Consider the following 17237-nt stretch of genomic DNA (forward strand, 5'->3'; position numbering starts at 1 on the left):
TAAATAGCTGATGTTGTTATGTTGTCGCCTCGTCTTTCTGTTTACCTGCAGGAGGCAGAGTGCAGGCCTTTGATTGGCTGGCGGCAGACGGAGGGTTTTTCCTGCGGGGAGGACTCCCACCAATCAAGTCAGAGTGGTGGACCCTGGAGACAGTTGGAGACTGGGGGATGCTGGGGAGAGTACGAGACTTCGCCAGTAGGGGTCTCTGCAGCTTCCTTTCCAGGGACCTTCAAGAAGGAGACATAAAGCATGAGGTTGATCTTTTTAGTTTATTGAAATGAAAACAATTGTCACTGTCGTATTGAACATTCAAACAACCACTGTGGGAGAGCGGCCAACAAAAAAACTGAACACAGCATTAGTGAAGTCATTACACAACATCCAACATGATTCCATCTTGGACACACAAACACACAGCCAGGCATTCACACAGCCTCCTATTAATGACAAAGAAGAGCGTCTTCACGGATCGATAGAGAAACGGCTTCCACCACTGCTTAATCAGGCCGAGGTTCTTCCAGATAACGAAAACTATTGATTCATCATTGCAGCCGATACCACACACTCTACATCAGAAATCAATAGAGACAATAAAGGGAACAGCTTAATAAGTGCTACAACAAAACAAAAGCACAACATTATACATAACGGGCTTCTCCAGAAGTGAATGCTGCTTGTCGGGAATTTGAAGCAATCAACTGGTTCCCTTATATAGGACATTTTTGACCAATTTGTATAATATAATTGATTTTGACTTTTTAAAGTGCCTTGAGATGACATGTTTCATGAATTGGCGCTATATAAATAAAGTTTAATTGAATGGCTTCCCTTATTTTAGTTCATTTTCTACACAGATGTACTCTAAATAAAAAAGTGTAACCAGCTTTTATGTATGTTTCACAGGAAAGCATTAGCTCTTTAAGGAAGATACACTGGCAATGCAAATAATTTCAAACAGATGGATGGATGGATGGATGGATGGATGGATGGATGGATGGATGGATGGATGGATGGATGGATGGATGGATGGATGGATGGATAATCAAATAAAGGATGGATGGATGGATGGATGGATGGATGGATGGATGGATGGATGGATAATCAAATGAATGTATAATCAAATAAAGAATGGATGGATGGATGATGGGTGGATAATCAAATAAAGGATGGATGGATGGATGGATGGATGGATGGATGGATGGATGGATGGATGGATGGATGGATAGATAATCAAATAAAGGATGGATGGATGGATGGATAATTAAATGAATGGATAATCAAATAAAGGATGGATGGATAGATGGATGGATGGATAATCAAATGAATGTATAATCAAATAAAGAATGGATGGATGGATGATGGGTGGATAATCAAATAAAGGATGGATGGATGGATGGATGGATGGATGGATGGATGGATGGATGGATGGATGAACGATCAAATGAAGGATGGATGGATGGATGAATAGATAATCAAATAAAGGATGGATGGATGGATGATGGATGGATGGATGGATGGATGGATAGATAGATAATCAAATAAAGGACGGATGGATGGATGGATGGATGGATGGATGGATGAACGATCAAATGAGGGATGGATGGATGGATGGATGGATGGATGGATGGATGGATGGATGAACGATCAAATGAGGGATGGATGGATGGATGGATGGATGGATAATCAAATAAAGGATGGATGGATGGATAGATAGATAATCAAACAAAGGATGGATGGATGGATGGATAATTAAATGAATGGATAATCAAATAAAGGATGGATGGATGGATAGATAGATAATCAAACAAAGGATGGATGGATGGATGGATAATTAAATGAATGGATAATCAAATAAAGGATGGATGGATAGATGGATGGATGGATAATCAAATGAATGTATAATCAAATAAAGAATGGATGGATGGATGATGGGTGGATAATCAAATAAAGGATGGATGGATGGATGGATGGATGGATAATTAAATAAAGGATAGATGGATGGATGGATGGATGGATGGACGGACGGACGGATGGATGACCAAATAAAGAATGGACGGACGGATGGATGGAACTTTTAAGACAATGAGAAAAATGTCTGAAAACATATACATTGATAAATATTTTCAAGCCCTGGAAAAGAAGTCAATCAAATTCCAGATGTTTCCATGAGAACTTCCAGCCAGTGTAGAGACAACCAGTCAGAGTCACCTGAGGCAACCCTGCATGTTTCATGGCAGGTAAGGCGAGGCGGTCAGGAGGCGAGACGCCACCAGCAGCCATGTTTGAAACGTCAGCTACGCAAGGCGGCTGTTCTGGATGATCGCTGTGCATCGATTCCAACCACCAGAGGAAATGAAGCCCCACTCCAACAATAGATCTCAGAAATCGTTTGTGTTTTTTTTTTAGTCTATAACTGCTGGAGGACAAAATGTCAACATTTTACTCGAAGGTACAGACATCCTGACGACTCATCTTTGGACAAGAAGTATTAAGCACCAAAGTGAGAGCTCAGCTTTTTTATGCATATCAAATGCACTGGAAATACCTTCTGATACATAAATAATAAATAACTAAAGTGATTGCAGATTGTGGGCGCTGATATGTGCATAGTGTGGACAGAAGAAACGTTGGCAACTCCTGATGGAGCGCATGTACGTGAAGTAGCAGACCAGTAAAATATTCAACAGCTGGAGCCCAAATTAGAACTGCTGTGTTTGAGTTTATATGGAAAACTCAGTGGATTCAACTTTTATACATTTTAACCTCAGACTTTAATATATTTTCCTGGGGTTTTATGTGATAGACCAACACTAAGTTGAGCATCTCTCTACAGTGGAAGGACAAATTTCACAAATAAAGATCTTAATAAAGTGGTGTGCATTAGTATTTAGCCCCTTTTGTCACCGCCATTAAAGCTGTGGGTCTTTTGGGGAATGTCTAAACCACTTGTAGAGACATTTTTTTGTCCTTTTCTTTGCAAAAGAGCTCAAATGTATCTGCAACCATCTTCCCATCAACTCTGGTCAGCTTCCATGTTCCTGATTAGGCAGAGCATGCCCAGATCATGATGCGGTCACCGTCGTGTTTCACCATGGGGTGAAACGGTGCGTTCAGGCTGATGTGAAAATATTTGTTTTCTAATCGTCACCAGAGCACCTTCTTCCCATTCATGGTTTCTGGTTTCTTCCGGCCATTCCAAAAAAAGGTAAAAAACAAAGCAACTGGACTTGTTTTCCGTAGTTGAAGACGTTTCGCTTCCTCTTCCGGAAGCTTTCTCAATTCAAAAAGTCTGGAGTAATGTGGAGTAACAAGCTTTATACTACTGCCAAACAAAGGCCTGGTAATGGCTTAGATAACATGCAAATTCAATCGAACTGATTGAAAGCTTCCAGGAGAGGAAGCGAAACGTCTTCAACTACGAAAAACAAGTCCAATTGTTTTGTGTTTTACTTTTTTTTTTTTAATGACCATGACCTGGATGACTGAGAATCTTCACCAGCATTTTCTTCCTGCCACTCCTCCAGAAACCCTAAAAGACTACCAGCTAAAAAAATTAAAGAAAATAAAATCTGCTTTTACGCAAGAAAAAAAAAAAAAAAAAAGAGATAGAGAGAGAGATAATAGAGAGGAGAAGAGAGAGAGAGAAGATAGAGAGATAAGAGAGAGAGCAGAGAGAGAGAGAGACACAGAAGAGAGAGAATAGGGAGATAGAAGACAGAGAGAGAGATACCGACAGAGAGAGAGATACAATAGAGACACACTATAGAAGAGAGACAGAGAGATAGAGACACGAGAGATAGAAACAAGATATATAACAGATATATTACACACTAGAGAGATAGATATATAATTACATAATATATACACACACACTATATATATATATATATATATATACACACACACACTATATATATATATATATATATATATATGAAAAATAACTGCATTCTTATGAATCTTTTTTTTTTTTGTAAAATTGGGCAGTGAGGGAAGCAAACCTATTTTACTTCTCTCAATGTGCTGCAGTATATATTGCAGGCTCGGGGTTATTTAACTCTAGGGATCAATTAGATCAACCCAGAGCAGGTCCTGGGTCAGCACATCCGCAGGTCTCAGAAGCAATGCACTGACATCAGCCCACTGTCAGCTATTAAACTACAACCTGGTGGAAAATGCGAGTGCCCAGGGGTCGGGAATATTTGACTTGGAGTTTAAAGAATCTCTGGAAGGGATCCAAAGTCAGAAGACTACCTGCTTTCAAGCTTTCTATACATGCAGGCAGGAAACACACGCATCAACACTTTGATAACAGTGGAAGCTGACAACTTTCTCACTCCTCGGCGATCCATACTGACTAGTGTGGGTGTGGGGGGGGGGGGAGTATTTGCCTGGAGCACAATCACACAGGCAGACGCACACATGCACACTCCTTGAAGGTGCCTTGAGGTGAAACAGCTAAGAGTGCACCGGTAAACACTTACAGCCAGCCGCACTCTCTTCATTTGCACAAACACAGTTGTCGGCCTCCCACCGGCACATCGAGATGATAACGCACACAGTCGTCCCAGGCCACAATTTGGGTTGCGCTCATCCAACAAACCTGTTGCTAAGCGACACTGACTACAAAAAAAGAGGGTGAAAACGAAGAGGATGCGACGAGAGGGGGAGAGCAGCGATGAGGAGCGGAGAGGCTAGTTTCTTTTTGCCTCCCAGCAGCAATCTATACCCTCAGCGCCACCTCTGAGTTGGACGGGAAAAAACAAAACACTTGTGTTTTTAGATCTGTTGCCTTTCACGCCGTCTTCTGGAAAACGGCTATATTTGTTTTCTATGTCGCATTAACTGAAAATATGCAGGGAATAAACAGGTCTTGTTAAGAGTGACAGACAGAAGGGTTGTTAAGAAGGCAGAGGAAGCAACTGAGTCATGATATGTGGAGAAAAAAAACACGAGTGGGAAGTTTTTTTTTATTTTAAGTGTTATTCCGATAGCCCACATGTCAGCAAATTACTTTATTCGTGTGGTTTTCAGAGCACACCGGTCTGCTTTGTTTTCCTCGTCTCTGGGCCACATTTCTTCCTGCTTGACTGAAAACTCAGAAGATGTCTCACAAAAGCTTCTGTTCTCCGACTGGCCGTCGCCGCCGGGGGGAAATGTGCCATTCTCTCACATCCACAAGCACACATTCCAGACCCAGAACATTGCAGCGGTTTGTATTAGTGACCCATTTTAAAGCTAAAAGTAGAACGTGCATCCCTCTGGCTTCTATGTGCAAGAGTCCAACCATTTGTCAACCGTGACACTTTAAAACCTCTCTGTGAAAAAAAAAGAAAAAAAGAAAGCTGACCATAGCTCAGAGCTGCTGTTTGGGTTGACAGAAATGTGCTTGAATGAGAATGTCAGTGAATGGAAATGCTTGGCAGCTGCTGTACGGAGCGCTGTCTGTGGTGCTGAACCATTTTAGCACTTAGTACGCCGAGTCTCCATGACCACTGCCCTTCACAGCCAATGGTAACCGGTAAAGATGTGGAAAAATCCACAAATTAATCTGAAACAGCGGCAATTCTCCAACAGTGGATTTCAGGGATGTTTTTTTTTTTTCTCCCTGTCCATCCGTGAAAAGTTTTTTTTTCCTCGCAGTAATTCTCTAACCTATGAAATCGCCTGCTGCACTTGAATGGCATGTTCTCTTTTTTTTCCCATTTTGAACAGTGGCTAAGAGAAATAGGCCTTTCTGTAAAATCAGTGTTTACAGGATCATTCACAAGGTTCTTCAGACTCTGATCAACATAAATTAGTAAAATTTTACAGTACTAAAACAAATCTTTTATTTCCATCTTTTACAGAAACAAACAATTTCAAGGAATTTTTATGCCAATAATTAATGGTGCATGTCATCTTGATGAAAACAATAATTTTTCTGCCCATAGTTAAGTGAGCGCAATAAATGTTTTTCTAAAATGTTAAATTTAAGATTATCCTACTGCAATAAACAAATTAAAAGCAAGGCTTTTTGCTATAGCTGCGTAGAGAAATCAGCTGGTGACTGGAATTGGATGACAAAGCTTGACGGCTCTGATCGGCAACTGGCAGGTTGGAAACTGAAAATCCCATCGTTTTGAAATCACCAACAGGCAGCGCAACCAGGTCAAACTGACAAGCCTCCTGGGGTGTAAAGCTGTTGCTAAATGAACAAGAGTTGCTTGACTATTTTCAATGTCAGCGAGGTGCTTAAAAAGGAAGGGCCAGGCTGGTCGCTCATTGAGGCTGCTACTTTTAAAAAGAGAAGTTTGAACTGGTCTTCAGCTTTATTCCTTTGAGTTCAAAGTCATGGGAGTTGGTGGATTAGGAAATGTTTGAGGTCTTGAAATTCTCCAAGTTAGGGTAAGGAACTACGAACTCGACAGGGAAGACAGACGGACCGCTGTAAGTGATGCAAATCATGCTAAACGTGCTAGAATAAAATGCTTGAGACAGTTTACGATGTTAACTCAGTATTATTTTTAAAACACAACATAAAATAAAGGCACTACGCTTTCGCTAACAACTAAATATAGAAATAATTCTGCCTTAGGGTTAGGGTTACAACAATATACATAAATCCCTTGACTTATTTTAGTTAATTTTCTACACAGATGTACTCTAAATAAAAAAGTGTAACCAGCTTTTATGTATGTTTCACAGGAAAGCATTGGATGAATGGATGGATGGATGGATGGATGGATGGATGGATGGATGGATGGATGGATGGATGGATGGATGGATGGATGGATGGATGGATGGATGGATGATGGATGATGGATGGATGGATGGATGAATGATCAAATAAAGGATGGATGGATGGATGGATGGATAATCAAATAAAGAATGGATGGATGGATAATCAAATAAAGAATGGATGGATGGATAATCAAATAAAGAATGGATGGATGGATGGATGGATGGATGGATGGATGGATGGATGGATGGATGGATGGATGGATGGATGGATGGATGGATGGATGGATGGGTGGATGGATGGATGGATGGATGGATAATCAAATAAAGGATGGATGGATGGATGGATGGATGGATGGATGGATGGATGGATGGATGGATGGATGGATGGATGGATGGATAATCAAATAATGGATGGATAGATGGATGGATAATCAAATAATGGATGGATAGATGGATGGATAATCAAATAATGGATGGATAGATGGATGGATAATCAAACAAAGGATGGATGGTTGATCAAATAAAGGATGGATGGATGAATGAATGGATGGATGGATGGGTGGATGGATGGATGGATGATAAAATAAAGGATGGATGGATGGATGGTTGGATGATCAAATAAAGGACAGATGGATGGATGGACCTGGTCAGGTGTGAGAGCTCCCACGTTAAACTAAATGTCACCAAAATCTAGACTTTAGGCTTGATGCACATCTTGTTTTGGTCTACAGACGCACTCAAGCCCCACCTAGTGGTGAAGAAAATTGCTTATTGCTCCTTTAAAGTCTGTCCCTACATTTGCTTTTAGCAGCTGGTTTGGTAGTAAACAGACACATGGTGAAACTAACAGTACAAGTAACTGGTGAAAAATATTGATATCAAATTACCAGAATACCAGAAACATTTCAAACCAGAGTCACACAAAAAGCAGGAGAACTTCGCTCCCATTATCAGCCCCTTCAAGGCGGATTTGAGCTCCTGCCATCTGGGAATAGATTCAGACAGCCCAAAGCCAGGACCAGCAGATGGAAAAACTATTTTATTTCTCAGGCTATTATCCAGATTAACTCCAAACGTGATTGCTTTGTCATTTTACTCTGATCGTTTTTAATTGATATTTCCCCTTGAGTTTTCTTACTTTTTTTTTTTACCAAGATTGTAGAGTGACTGTTTTTTTTATGCTTCTTACCTGACTGCATGGAACACTTCCCTACTGGGAGAATAATAACACTATAGTGATTATACTGGCTGAATTAATACTTAATTGCTTCAGAAGGCTCTCTTTTGGCTCCTGAATGGCTACAATAAATGAAAAAACTTCAAGGGTTGCAGTGGACATTACAGTTTTAGGAGTAGAAGGAAGGAACAAGAAAAAAGTTAACGAGCTATAACCCGTCTCAGTCTGTTAAAAAGTAAATGAGATATCCTGTAGTAACTCTTTTAGTTGGGTTTAATTTTATAGACCTCTGTCCCGTAACCTGCAGGATTTTATCATACACGTAGATTTTACATCAGTTTTTTTGTTTTGTTTTTTTAGAAATAACATATTTTAGATATTTTATTGTTTAATTATATTTTAAACATTTTATTGTTAGGTAAGGTTAATTATATACCAAAGGTGCAATAATAATAATAATAATAATTTGTTGTCCCAGTTTCTAAAGAAAAATCTAAACTTGCAGGTTAGTTTTACAAAAACTAGTTATAAATCAGCTGCAGAAACACGGATTGGTGGAAAGAGGAAAACTGCTTTGATGTAACTCAGGTTGAAATACTTTACAGGTCAGCTGTTAGCTAAAAAACTCCTTTCTAAACCACATTTCTTCACCTGAATGGCAACTTGTATCACGTTTGTTCTGTGTTACCTGATTTTTATTTCATTTTTTGTGATTTAATATTTCTTGTATTGTTGCTCCAGTTGTTTTCCTTTCCATCTTTCCATCTTTCTCACCGGTCCAAGACCTCGGGTTAGGGTCCAAGAGAATGTCGGGGGAAGATAAATGTAATATAGGAAATAGATTTTCGACCGCAGCTCTGGATGCAAGTGAAAATCTGGGAGCAATACGTTAAGAGCCAATTAATCATTATCTTTATCTCGCAGTCGTTCAGCAGACACCTGGATCAATAAACCAAATAAACTGAGTGAAGCTGCATTGATCCACTTTAATAGTAAGCTGAAGTGTGGACTACCGCTCTAGCTTTCAGGACGGACATTAAGTTGTCCATCACAGAGGGATCTCCTATCAGTCAGCAGCTTACCGTAAGCTGGTGTCATTCATCACAGCTGCACATAAAAAACAGCAAAGATTTAGACTCAGTCTGGGAAAGGCAGCTTTTTTAAAATAGGTATGAAACTGACATTTGTGAAATACAACAATTAAAACATCACTTTAAACGAAAGAGGAACTTATTTATTGTATCCTTTCAGACAAGATAAAACAATGAAAAGGCCATTTTCCGAAAAGGATTTAAAAACCAATTCATTCTTGTTTTTGTTTTTTTTACCTCTTATAAAAATAGTGTGGACATCAAACACATATCTAATCTTTGAATAAGTTGATAAAGGGGATACAAAATGAAAACTGTTGACACGGACAAAATGCTGGAAACAGGTGATTAATGAGGCTGTGAGCCCAATTCCAGAGTTTGAGTGGCAACGTTCCCTGCTACAGCCGCGCCCATCAGTGGCATAATGAGACCCTCACAATATTAAAACTGTCCAATCTTTTCCATTATTAAACTTTTATTCATGCAGGTAGTCTCATTGAGACACAAGTTCCCACTTTACTATTGACACCTGTCACAAAAAGCAATATTAGTTCCTGCCAGCATCTGACTTAGTGTGCAGAGTTAGATGAAAGGTATCATTAAGAGCCTGAAGGAGTGTCTTCATTCAAGTAAGACAGGAAGTAGCTCTCGATTTTCCCTGTTTCGTTGACACCGTCTGCTCATCAGGTTGTTCAAGAACACACGCTCCAGTTAAGAATAAGAAAAATTATTCCTTTAATGTCCCGCTGTGGGGAAATCGGGGTGTGACAGTGGCAGACACACAGACAGTTACGCACAATTATTAGCAATGAAAAAGAAGCAAAAAAGTACAAACTAGTCTAAACTATATTTAGCTCTAAAGAAACACTAAGAGTAGAAGATAAAAAAAAAGTAAATAAATGTTTTACGTTGGAAAAGACTTCAGCCTCTTTACATAACACACGATACTAGGATATGCGGTGTGCATGATAGTGTAGCAGCATCCCGTAGTAGCTAAGGCGTATGCAAGTTACCTTAGCATCTGGGGACAGTGTTAATGGTTAATGGTCAGATCAGAACCCGTGCAACCATTAGTCTGATTTAAACAGTTATTGATTCTGTTGTGAGCAGCAGAGAATATAAAGTCTAACAGCAGCAGGGAGGAAGGATCTGCAGAAGCGCTCCTTAGAGCATCTGGGATGCAGCGGTCCGTCACTGAAAGAGCTCTGCAGCAGCTCCATGCATGGAGGGGGAGACATTGTCCATCATCGATATGATTTTAGCACGGAAGATGGAAATGTCCACTTTAATGCATTTTGTCTTTCAACATTTTGGTAACAAACTGACAGACAAGGTATAAACCAGTTTGGTTCCATGAGCCACTGCTATTTCTAGCACAGCTGATCGTCGGTGTTAAGCTCGTAGATGTCCAGTTTTACCAGGGCACGCTAGGGGGCGATATTGCGCTGGTGTATATTACTCAGAAGAGTAAAACGAGAAAATAGCTTAAAAAGAAATTGAGTGTATTTGACCAGAATATCAGTGTGTTTTTTGTGTCTTTGTTGTCTTTAGGAGAATTGTTTATTTCTCTTTCAAAACGCTTTGTTGCTGCTTTTCATCTTCTCATGATTAGACCCATCATTTACTTTATCTATGTTTAGCTCCACCCTCTGACTGCAAGAGTTAAAAGGTATAAAACCATGTAATATGTTTATAAAAAAAGACCAATAACTGTTTGATCATGATAAAATAAGGTTATATACACCAAGCCTCCATCCTGATAGTGTTTTGATGGTCCTTTTTGAGCCGAAAAATGATTGGCTCTCAGGCGTGATTAGTAAACAGATGCGGCGACATCCAGCGATAGTATTGCAAAACTATCATAATGCTGGTTTGCCCAATTCATAAATCAAAATTAAATAATGCCGGACCGAGCCTGACTCTCTGCAATGCCTTGCAGTAAAGCAGCAGCTCGGCGTGATGAAGACCAACCGTTATTAATTAAATAAACCGATCTACAGCAACTTTAAGAGCCTCATATCGTTTACTCACGTCGGTCAACTCTGTGGTCATGATGTATTTTTTGCGTTTATTTATTTTATTTTTTACTAGATCTTGGATAATTCTTTATTGTTTGACCTGGAGATGCTAATAGCCGTTAGCCGCTTCCTTGTTTTAACCCGTTGCACATGTGCAGGACGTATTTCCGTTAAAATCGTAAAAAAACAAACAAAAAAAAAAACAAACAAAAAACAAACAAACACAACAGAGTTTGTTTACTAACAAACTGAGCAAAAACAAAGTATAAAACATCAAAATACGACTAATACAACAGCAGGATGTGATAATCTTTCATAAAAAGAAGCTCACTCTGGTTGTGTGCAACCAGAGTGAGCTACTAAATAATACATTTTTTTAAAAAGTCAAATAACGCAGGTATGCACCTTTAACGTCGCTGTCAGTACGACATATAATAGAATAATAATAAAAATATGAAATTAGTTAATTTATTATTATTATTAATGTATGCAATAAGAAAACAAATAAGCTACTGAAACATCCTAAACTTGTATTTAAATTACTCTTCTGTGTTAGTTACTCAAAGATGATTCTGTGATCAGACCGCCAGTGGTTCCACCGATCTTTGTGTTGCTGGGTTAAAAAAACAAAACAAAAGAGACTTGCTTCATTTACACAGAGCTGTTGATTCAAAAATACAAAATGACTTATGTGAGCCAAAGAAAGATGAACAGTAAAGGAAAGTGGAATATTTGCCAGATCCTCTGCAAGTCTGGGTCAACCAATATCTCGCATAATGTGATTTGTATTCAGATCAAATCCCATCATTCCTACGGTGATTATCTCCAGGAGAAAACGAGTTTCCCTCACTTTTAAATTTAAAACTTATTTTTAATTTAAAACTGAGGAAATCTTTTGAACAGCTAATTGAAAGAAATGGACCCTGAAGCTCTGCCTACCTTCAAACAACCAAAAAACCCATGTCTGACACAGAGTGGCCCAAATTGGACTGACTTATTCTATTGTTTTTAAAAATGCAGCTTTTGGAATGAGCAATACAATTTTTTTTCCTTAAGTCTGTGTCAAAAACTCCAAATAACAATGAATACGTGTTAAAATTATTACATTGCAATCAATGCTTTATCCAAATGTTTAGAAATTAAATAATTATATCATGTTATGGATTTTTGATTTCCTGTTTTGATTTCTGAGTTGTTTTCACTCCAAGTTATTAGACCATGAGAATCTCTAAACGGTCCATGTCCAATTGTGATCAAACAGTATTGGAATAATTATATTATAGCATATAGCATCTTTTCACCTGTTTATATCCAAATAAAGGCAATAGAGGCAGAGTGTTAATATGTATGACTAGCTTTAACAGACTTTTGAGGGAACCGGCAAAGGAAAGGGTTGATAGAGAAAGAAAATGATAAAAGTAGTGTTTCAATACAAATGGAAAGTTTCAGAGAGGGAACATGTAAAAAGATGGTGAGGTGCAGGAAGGCGAGACTTGAGAGAAAGAGACGCTGAGTGGGAGAAAAGAGACACTGTGGGGATCTGAAGGATGCTGGATTTAAACAGGCACGACATCTTGAGCTGTTGTTTTTTTTTTAAGATATCCACCCACATTAGTGCATCTCCTGTAAGAATATGATGTTTAAGAAAGATCATTTGAAATTTTTATTCTAAATGTTTAATACATCCACCATTTTCTGTTTTAAGGTGAGATTGTAACTGATATCTAACTGTTCATGTTTGGTTTGTTTCAGTGTTTAATTTGCCGCAGCAACTCAGTTTGTTTGAAATTAAAGGTGAGCTCCATAATGGGATAGCTTCCTCAAGAATGAAATATCAAAAAAACAAAATTGAGCGTTTTTACGGCTTCACGGTGGGGCTGTTGATGCATTTGGTTTTGTTAGTACTGCCACCTGCTGGACTGGAGGTGTAGTGCAGTTACTTTTACATCTTTGAGCCAGTTTACATAAACTGTCTTTCACTGCCTTTCAGAACAGTGAAAACAAATTACAAAGGATTCCATTTACCTAGGTAAAAAAATGATCCCAGGTAATTAAATGTCAGGACTTTGGTGGATTCAGGGGTATAGAAATTTGTATTACAGCTTTGAGATTTTTTTCAGAATGAAATTTTGTAGCCTTACTTGAAAGCACTAGATTTCCCCGCACCTGGGCATATATTAATGTTGCTATTTTATCATTTTAAGCAACGCAAAAGACAAAGATAACCTAAGTTAATATAACAACTAGATTTCAAATAATGATTTAATTTATTAAAAAGGTAAAAAAAATAGATATATTAACCGCACGAGAACTAATGCCTCCGTACATTAGTTGTGCTTACTACCGCTACACCATCGGAGCACGCCCCGGAATCACTTTTTAAGGTTTTGCACAGCAATATTATACAAAAATGAGTCCCTTAGAAAATGTATATATATATATATATATATAAAACTGCAGCTGTTGCATGATTTAATTGCTGAATTTAATTGCTGCTTTATCTCATGGTTGTATTATCATACATTTTCACAAGAACACTTAGTCTCTATACCTTTGAATCCCGGACGAGTTATGTGCAAAAACATAACCAATGTTTGCTCAAGATGATTAAATTATATATCCCAAGAAAAATTGACAGAGAATGCAAAATATGCCCCTCCAGACATCTCTCTTTAATAATTCATGGAGGTAATTTAAGACCTTTTTTTTTTTTCCTACAAAACCAGAAGGTGTCAGAAACTGGGTAAAACTTTAATGAAGTGGAAAGATGCATTTGATTTCATAAAATCATTTTTGGCTGCCAAATATGCCAAAATATAATTAAGCACTTTTATCCAACTCTCTCTGCGTGAATGGTTCGCTGTTTAGAAGAGTTATTTTCAAGTATAGCTACAAGTAAAGTTATTGGCACCTCCAGTGAAGATGTGTAAAAAAAAAAAAAAAAAACATCAAGTAAATTCACCTGTTCAATTAAACAATTAAAGAAAAATCCAATATTTAACTTCTCTTTTTTACGACAAAAACTAGAAACGCCTCTCTATAAAGTAAATCTAACCGGAGCATTTTTGTTGTGTGTGGACTGCATGTTAAAGTTTAATTACTAATCCATTTAGCCGCCGGACATATCTTGGAAAAAACATACAGTGAGAAGATTGGTAAGAGGTTAAAAAGCATCTTCAAGACCCACTATTGGAGGACTGCAGCAAAGAGTGGCATTCTGGGCTAACAAGGTTACATAATAACCATCTCATGCTATCTAAATGCCAATCAGTCGTTTGAGTAGCATGTTACCATAAAGACAAAACGACTGGAGTTTGGTAACCTCACTGGGACCTTAACTGGTGGATACTCTTAAATACGGTGGAGGATGCGTGATGCTGTGGACTCATTTTCCTCTAGAAAGCATGAGGAACTTGTAAGGAGTGCATGGCATCACAAACACATTTTTAAAAATTATCAGATTTTGATTAAACTACTGGGAGTCTCTACCAGAAACTGAAAATTAACAACAGCCTTCTTTTCCAGACCTAAATCCTACAGAGAACCTGGAACGTGAGCTGAACAAATAAACAGAAACCTTTAGGGTGATTTTATAAAACCAAACAAGAAATTATTTCCCCCCACTGTGAGATTATGCTATGTATTTGATTTATGTATGGACATCTAGTAGTACATGTTTATTACAGCAGCTGAACGTAAAATAAATCTTGCTACTTATAATAGAGATTTCATTGTTAAATTTGGATTTTTGTCAACAAGGAGCGGCATCTCCAATGTCCAATCTGACCTCCCCAGACATTTTGCTGTAAATCCACTTCCATGGCGCTGAATGATAAACAGCAACACATTCTGATTGCTAGTAGGAAGCGCTCGGTGTGGATGTGTGAAGCAGCCAGACACATGTGAGCCAAGACGAGCTGCTGGCTCCTTCCCCCTTTCCTCCACCGCTCCCACGTTCCATATAAGCAGCATATTGACTTTATCCTTTATCCTTTTCAGCTCTATCTATAGAAAAAAGGGCTCCATATTAAAGCTGTGCGTCAGTGGGAAGAATCTATAGTGGGCACCAGCATGCCTGACAGCACACATCCACTGCAACCTCCACACTCAGGTTACACAACGCTCGCACACACAGACTCACTACTAAACAAACACCTGTCAGCGTGACAGGTGTGTCTGTCTACATCCGTCGCTACGCCTCTCAGCAGACCACGTTGGTTGCTTTAAATGTGATAAACACACATTAGTAAATAAGGAGCTTTGACAGGACAAGGCATGCACATTGCAGAGAAATGAAAGGTCTCCATAGGATGTCATGCAGACAGCATGTAGGCAGGCATGCCTTTGCACAGACACATACACACAGGTTACCTGGCCTCTGCCACCGTGCAGCAGTAGCTGCCGCTGCGTCTCGAGCTCCTGCCCACCCGCAGCTCATCTCGAGACTTGCGGCGATTAAAGTAGTCGGTGAGTTTGCCAAAACTTGCCATGTTTCTTCCTTCGCCTCTCAGTCTCCCCCTTTGCCTGATCTTCCTGAACGGATCTGCAGGAGAGCGTCTGTGCTCCGCGGGGGTTCCCCGGGTGAGCGACCTCCTGACTCGGGGGTCCTCCTTCTGGTCAGACGCTGGTACGGCTCAGCTGCAGGTCCGAGGCTTCCCGTGCATCACCGCCCGCCTTCCCCGAAGCATCTCAGAGCGTGCTCTGCCTTTCTCTGCCTCTCTCTGCTTCCTCGATGACTTGCCACTGAGCACGGAGCATCTACACTGACTGACTCTCTCAAAATAGTAACGTTTGTAACTGCCTACCCATCGACACAGCGGGAGCACTGCCCCCTCCTCCCCTCCACTGGAGAGCAGACGAGAAGGAGGAGAGAGGGAGAGACAGAAAATGAAGGGGAGGGGGGGGGTTGGCTCATCGACGATCTCCTCACCAGCTCGTGGGAGAGCATGAGCTGCAATAATGCTTGCACCCAAGCCCACCCCCTCTTTCTCTCTCTTTCTCTGTCCCTTTTGATGCATTTTATTTGTGCTGGAGTTCGTTCACAACACGTCTCATCACTTGGTGTCCAATCAAAGCTGGAGAGCAGAGACCATCGTCCTCCATCTGTCTCCCTCTTGCTCCACAATCACCTGTCCGCCTGTCTGTCCGCTCACTCCGTCTGACTGTGAGGAGAACCGAAGCGGAGAGCTGAAGGTCTGAGATGAGGGAGGAAGAAGGAGCGCAGAGGAGAAATAAAGCGTGCCTGTTGAGCTTTTTGTGAAGCTCTTACCAATATGGAAGAGCTACATGCTCTCGCCCTTCATCTTTCATTTTCAAACCAGAGCTTATGCTTTCCTTTTTCCCCTCAGAAGCATCTTCTATTCACTTCTTCATCCCCTACAGCTTCCTACATCCTTCTCCGTCCGTTCCTTCAACCACACGCTTCCTTTACAGTCACCTCTCCTGTTCCCTCTATGAACGTGGTGCTGCTTAGCTATCCACTGATTTATTGGCAGGGTTTTAATTCAACATAGAACCGTGCACCAACTGACACGCTTTAAGTGCTGCTAAAGGTCAAAAAGTGAAGGCTGTCAGGGATGGAAGACTACAGCGGAAACCAAGTATTTACATGCAGCTTAAGAAAAGACACACAACCACCTTCTTTCTTCTCACCGTCATGTTAATTTAGGATCACCATAATTATTTATTTTTCCTAAATGCATGAATAATTGGAAGAATGTTTGTTTTTTTATATTTATTTTACGTTTTATTCAAAGCCGGAATTTCAGAAACGTATCATTAATTTGCTATTAATTACTCTAGAGAAGCTCGGATGATGACGTCACGGCTTCGTAAGCTTCAGACAGGTTCATTCACTGCATGCAAGTCTAACGCAGAGCAACACCTCAAACGTAAATAAAATAAAATAAAAATCAGCCAAGACTTCAGGAAGAGAACTGAGGATCTCCACAAGTCTGCTTTGGACCTTCCAAAGACCTGAAGGCTCCACGTCGATCTGTCCAAAGATAACGTGCGACTGTACCTGGAAATGTTCCGCCGGGATACGGTTCAGGATGGAAACGGGTTCATAGATGAAATTAGATGAACTTTGGTTCTTTAATTCAGATCTGCAGTTAACCCAATATTCACCAAATCATTGTTATGGTGATGGTTTTCCACTATTTTTATTTGTCCTTTTGTGAGTACATAGTTCCTTAGTTTTCTTAATTTTTCTTATTGATTTAGGTA

The 17237-nt window shown here is 39.6% G+C and overlaps 1 protein-coding gene across 2 annotated transcripts in view; it reads right to left on the bottom strand.

Annotated features, from left to right (window-relative positions):
* Positions 1-17237, bottom strand: part of LOC105926602 (ankyrin repeat and fibronectin type-III domain-containing protein 1) — a 212641-nt gene that overhangs the window by 164644 nt on the left and 30760 nt on the right. The window contains exons 1-2 of one of the 2 annotated variants that reach the window (XM_036141704.1): positions 15381-15873; positions 46-227 (exon numbers count right to left, since the gene is read on the bottom strand). In XM_036141704.1, coding sequence (XP_035997597.1) covers positions 46-227; positions 15381-15499 — 301 coding nt within the window. In that variant the 5' untranslated portion in view covers positions 15500-15873. Of the gene's footprint in view, positions 1-45; positions 228-15380; positions 15874-17237 lie in introns of those variants that run through there. The other variant, XM_036141705.1, reaches the window with a different exon arrangement.

This window comes from Fundulus heteroclitus, chromosome 10, assembly GCF_011125445.2.
Source record: "Fundulus heteroclitus isolate FHET01 chromosome 10, MU-UCD_Fhet_4.1, whole genome shotgun sequence".
Classification (NCBI taxonomy): Eukaryota; Metazoa; Chordata; class Actinopteri; order Cyprinodontiformes; family Fundulidae; genus Fundulus; species Fundulus heteroclitus.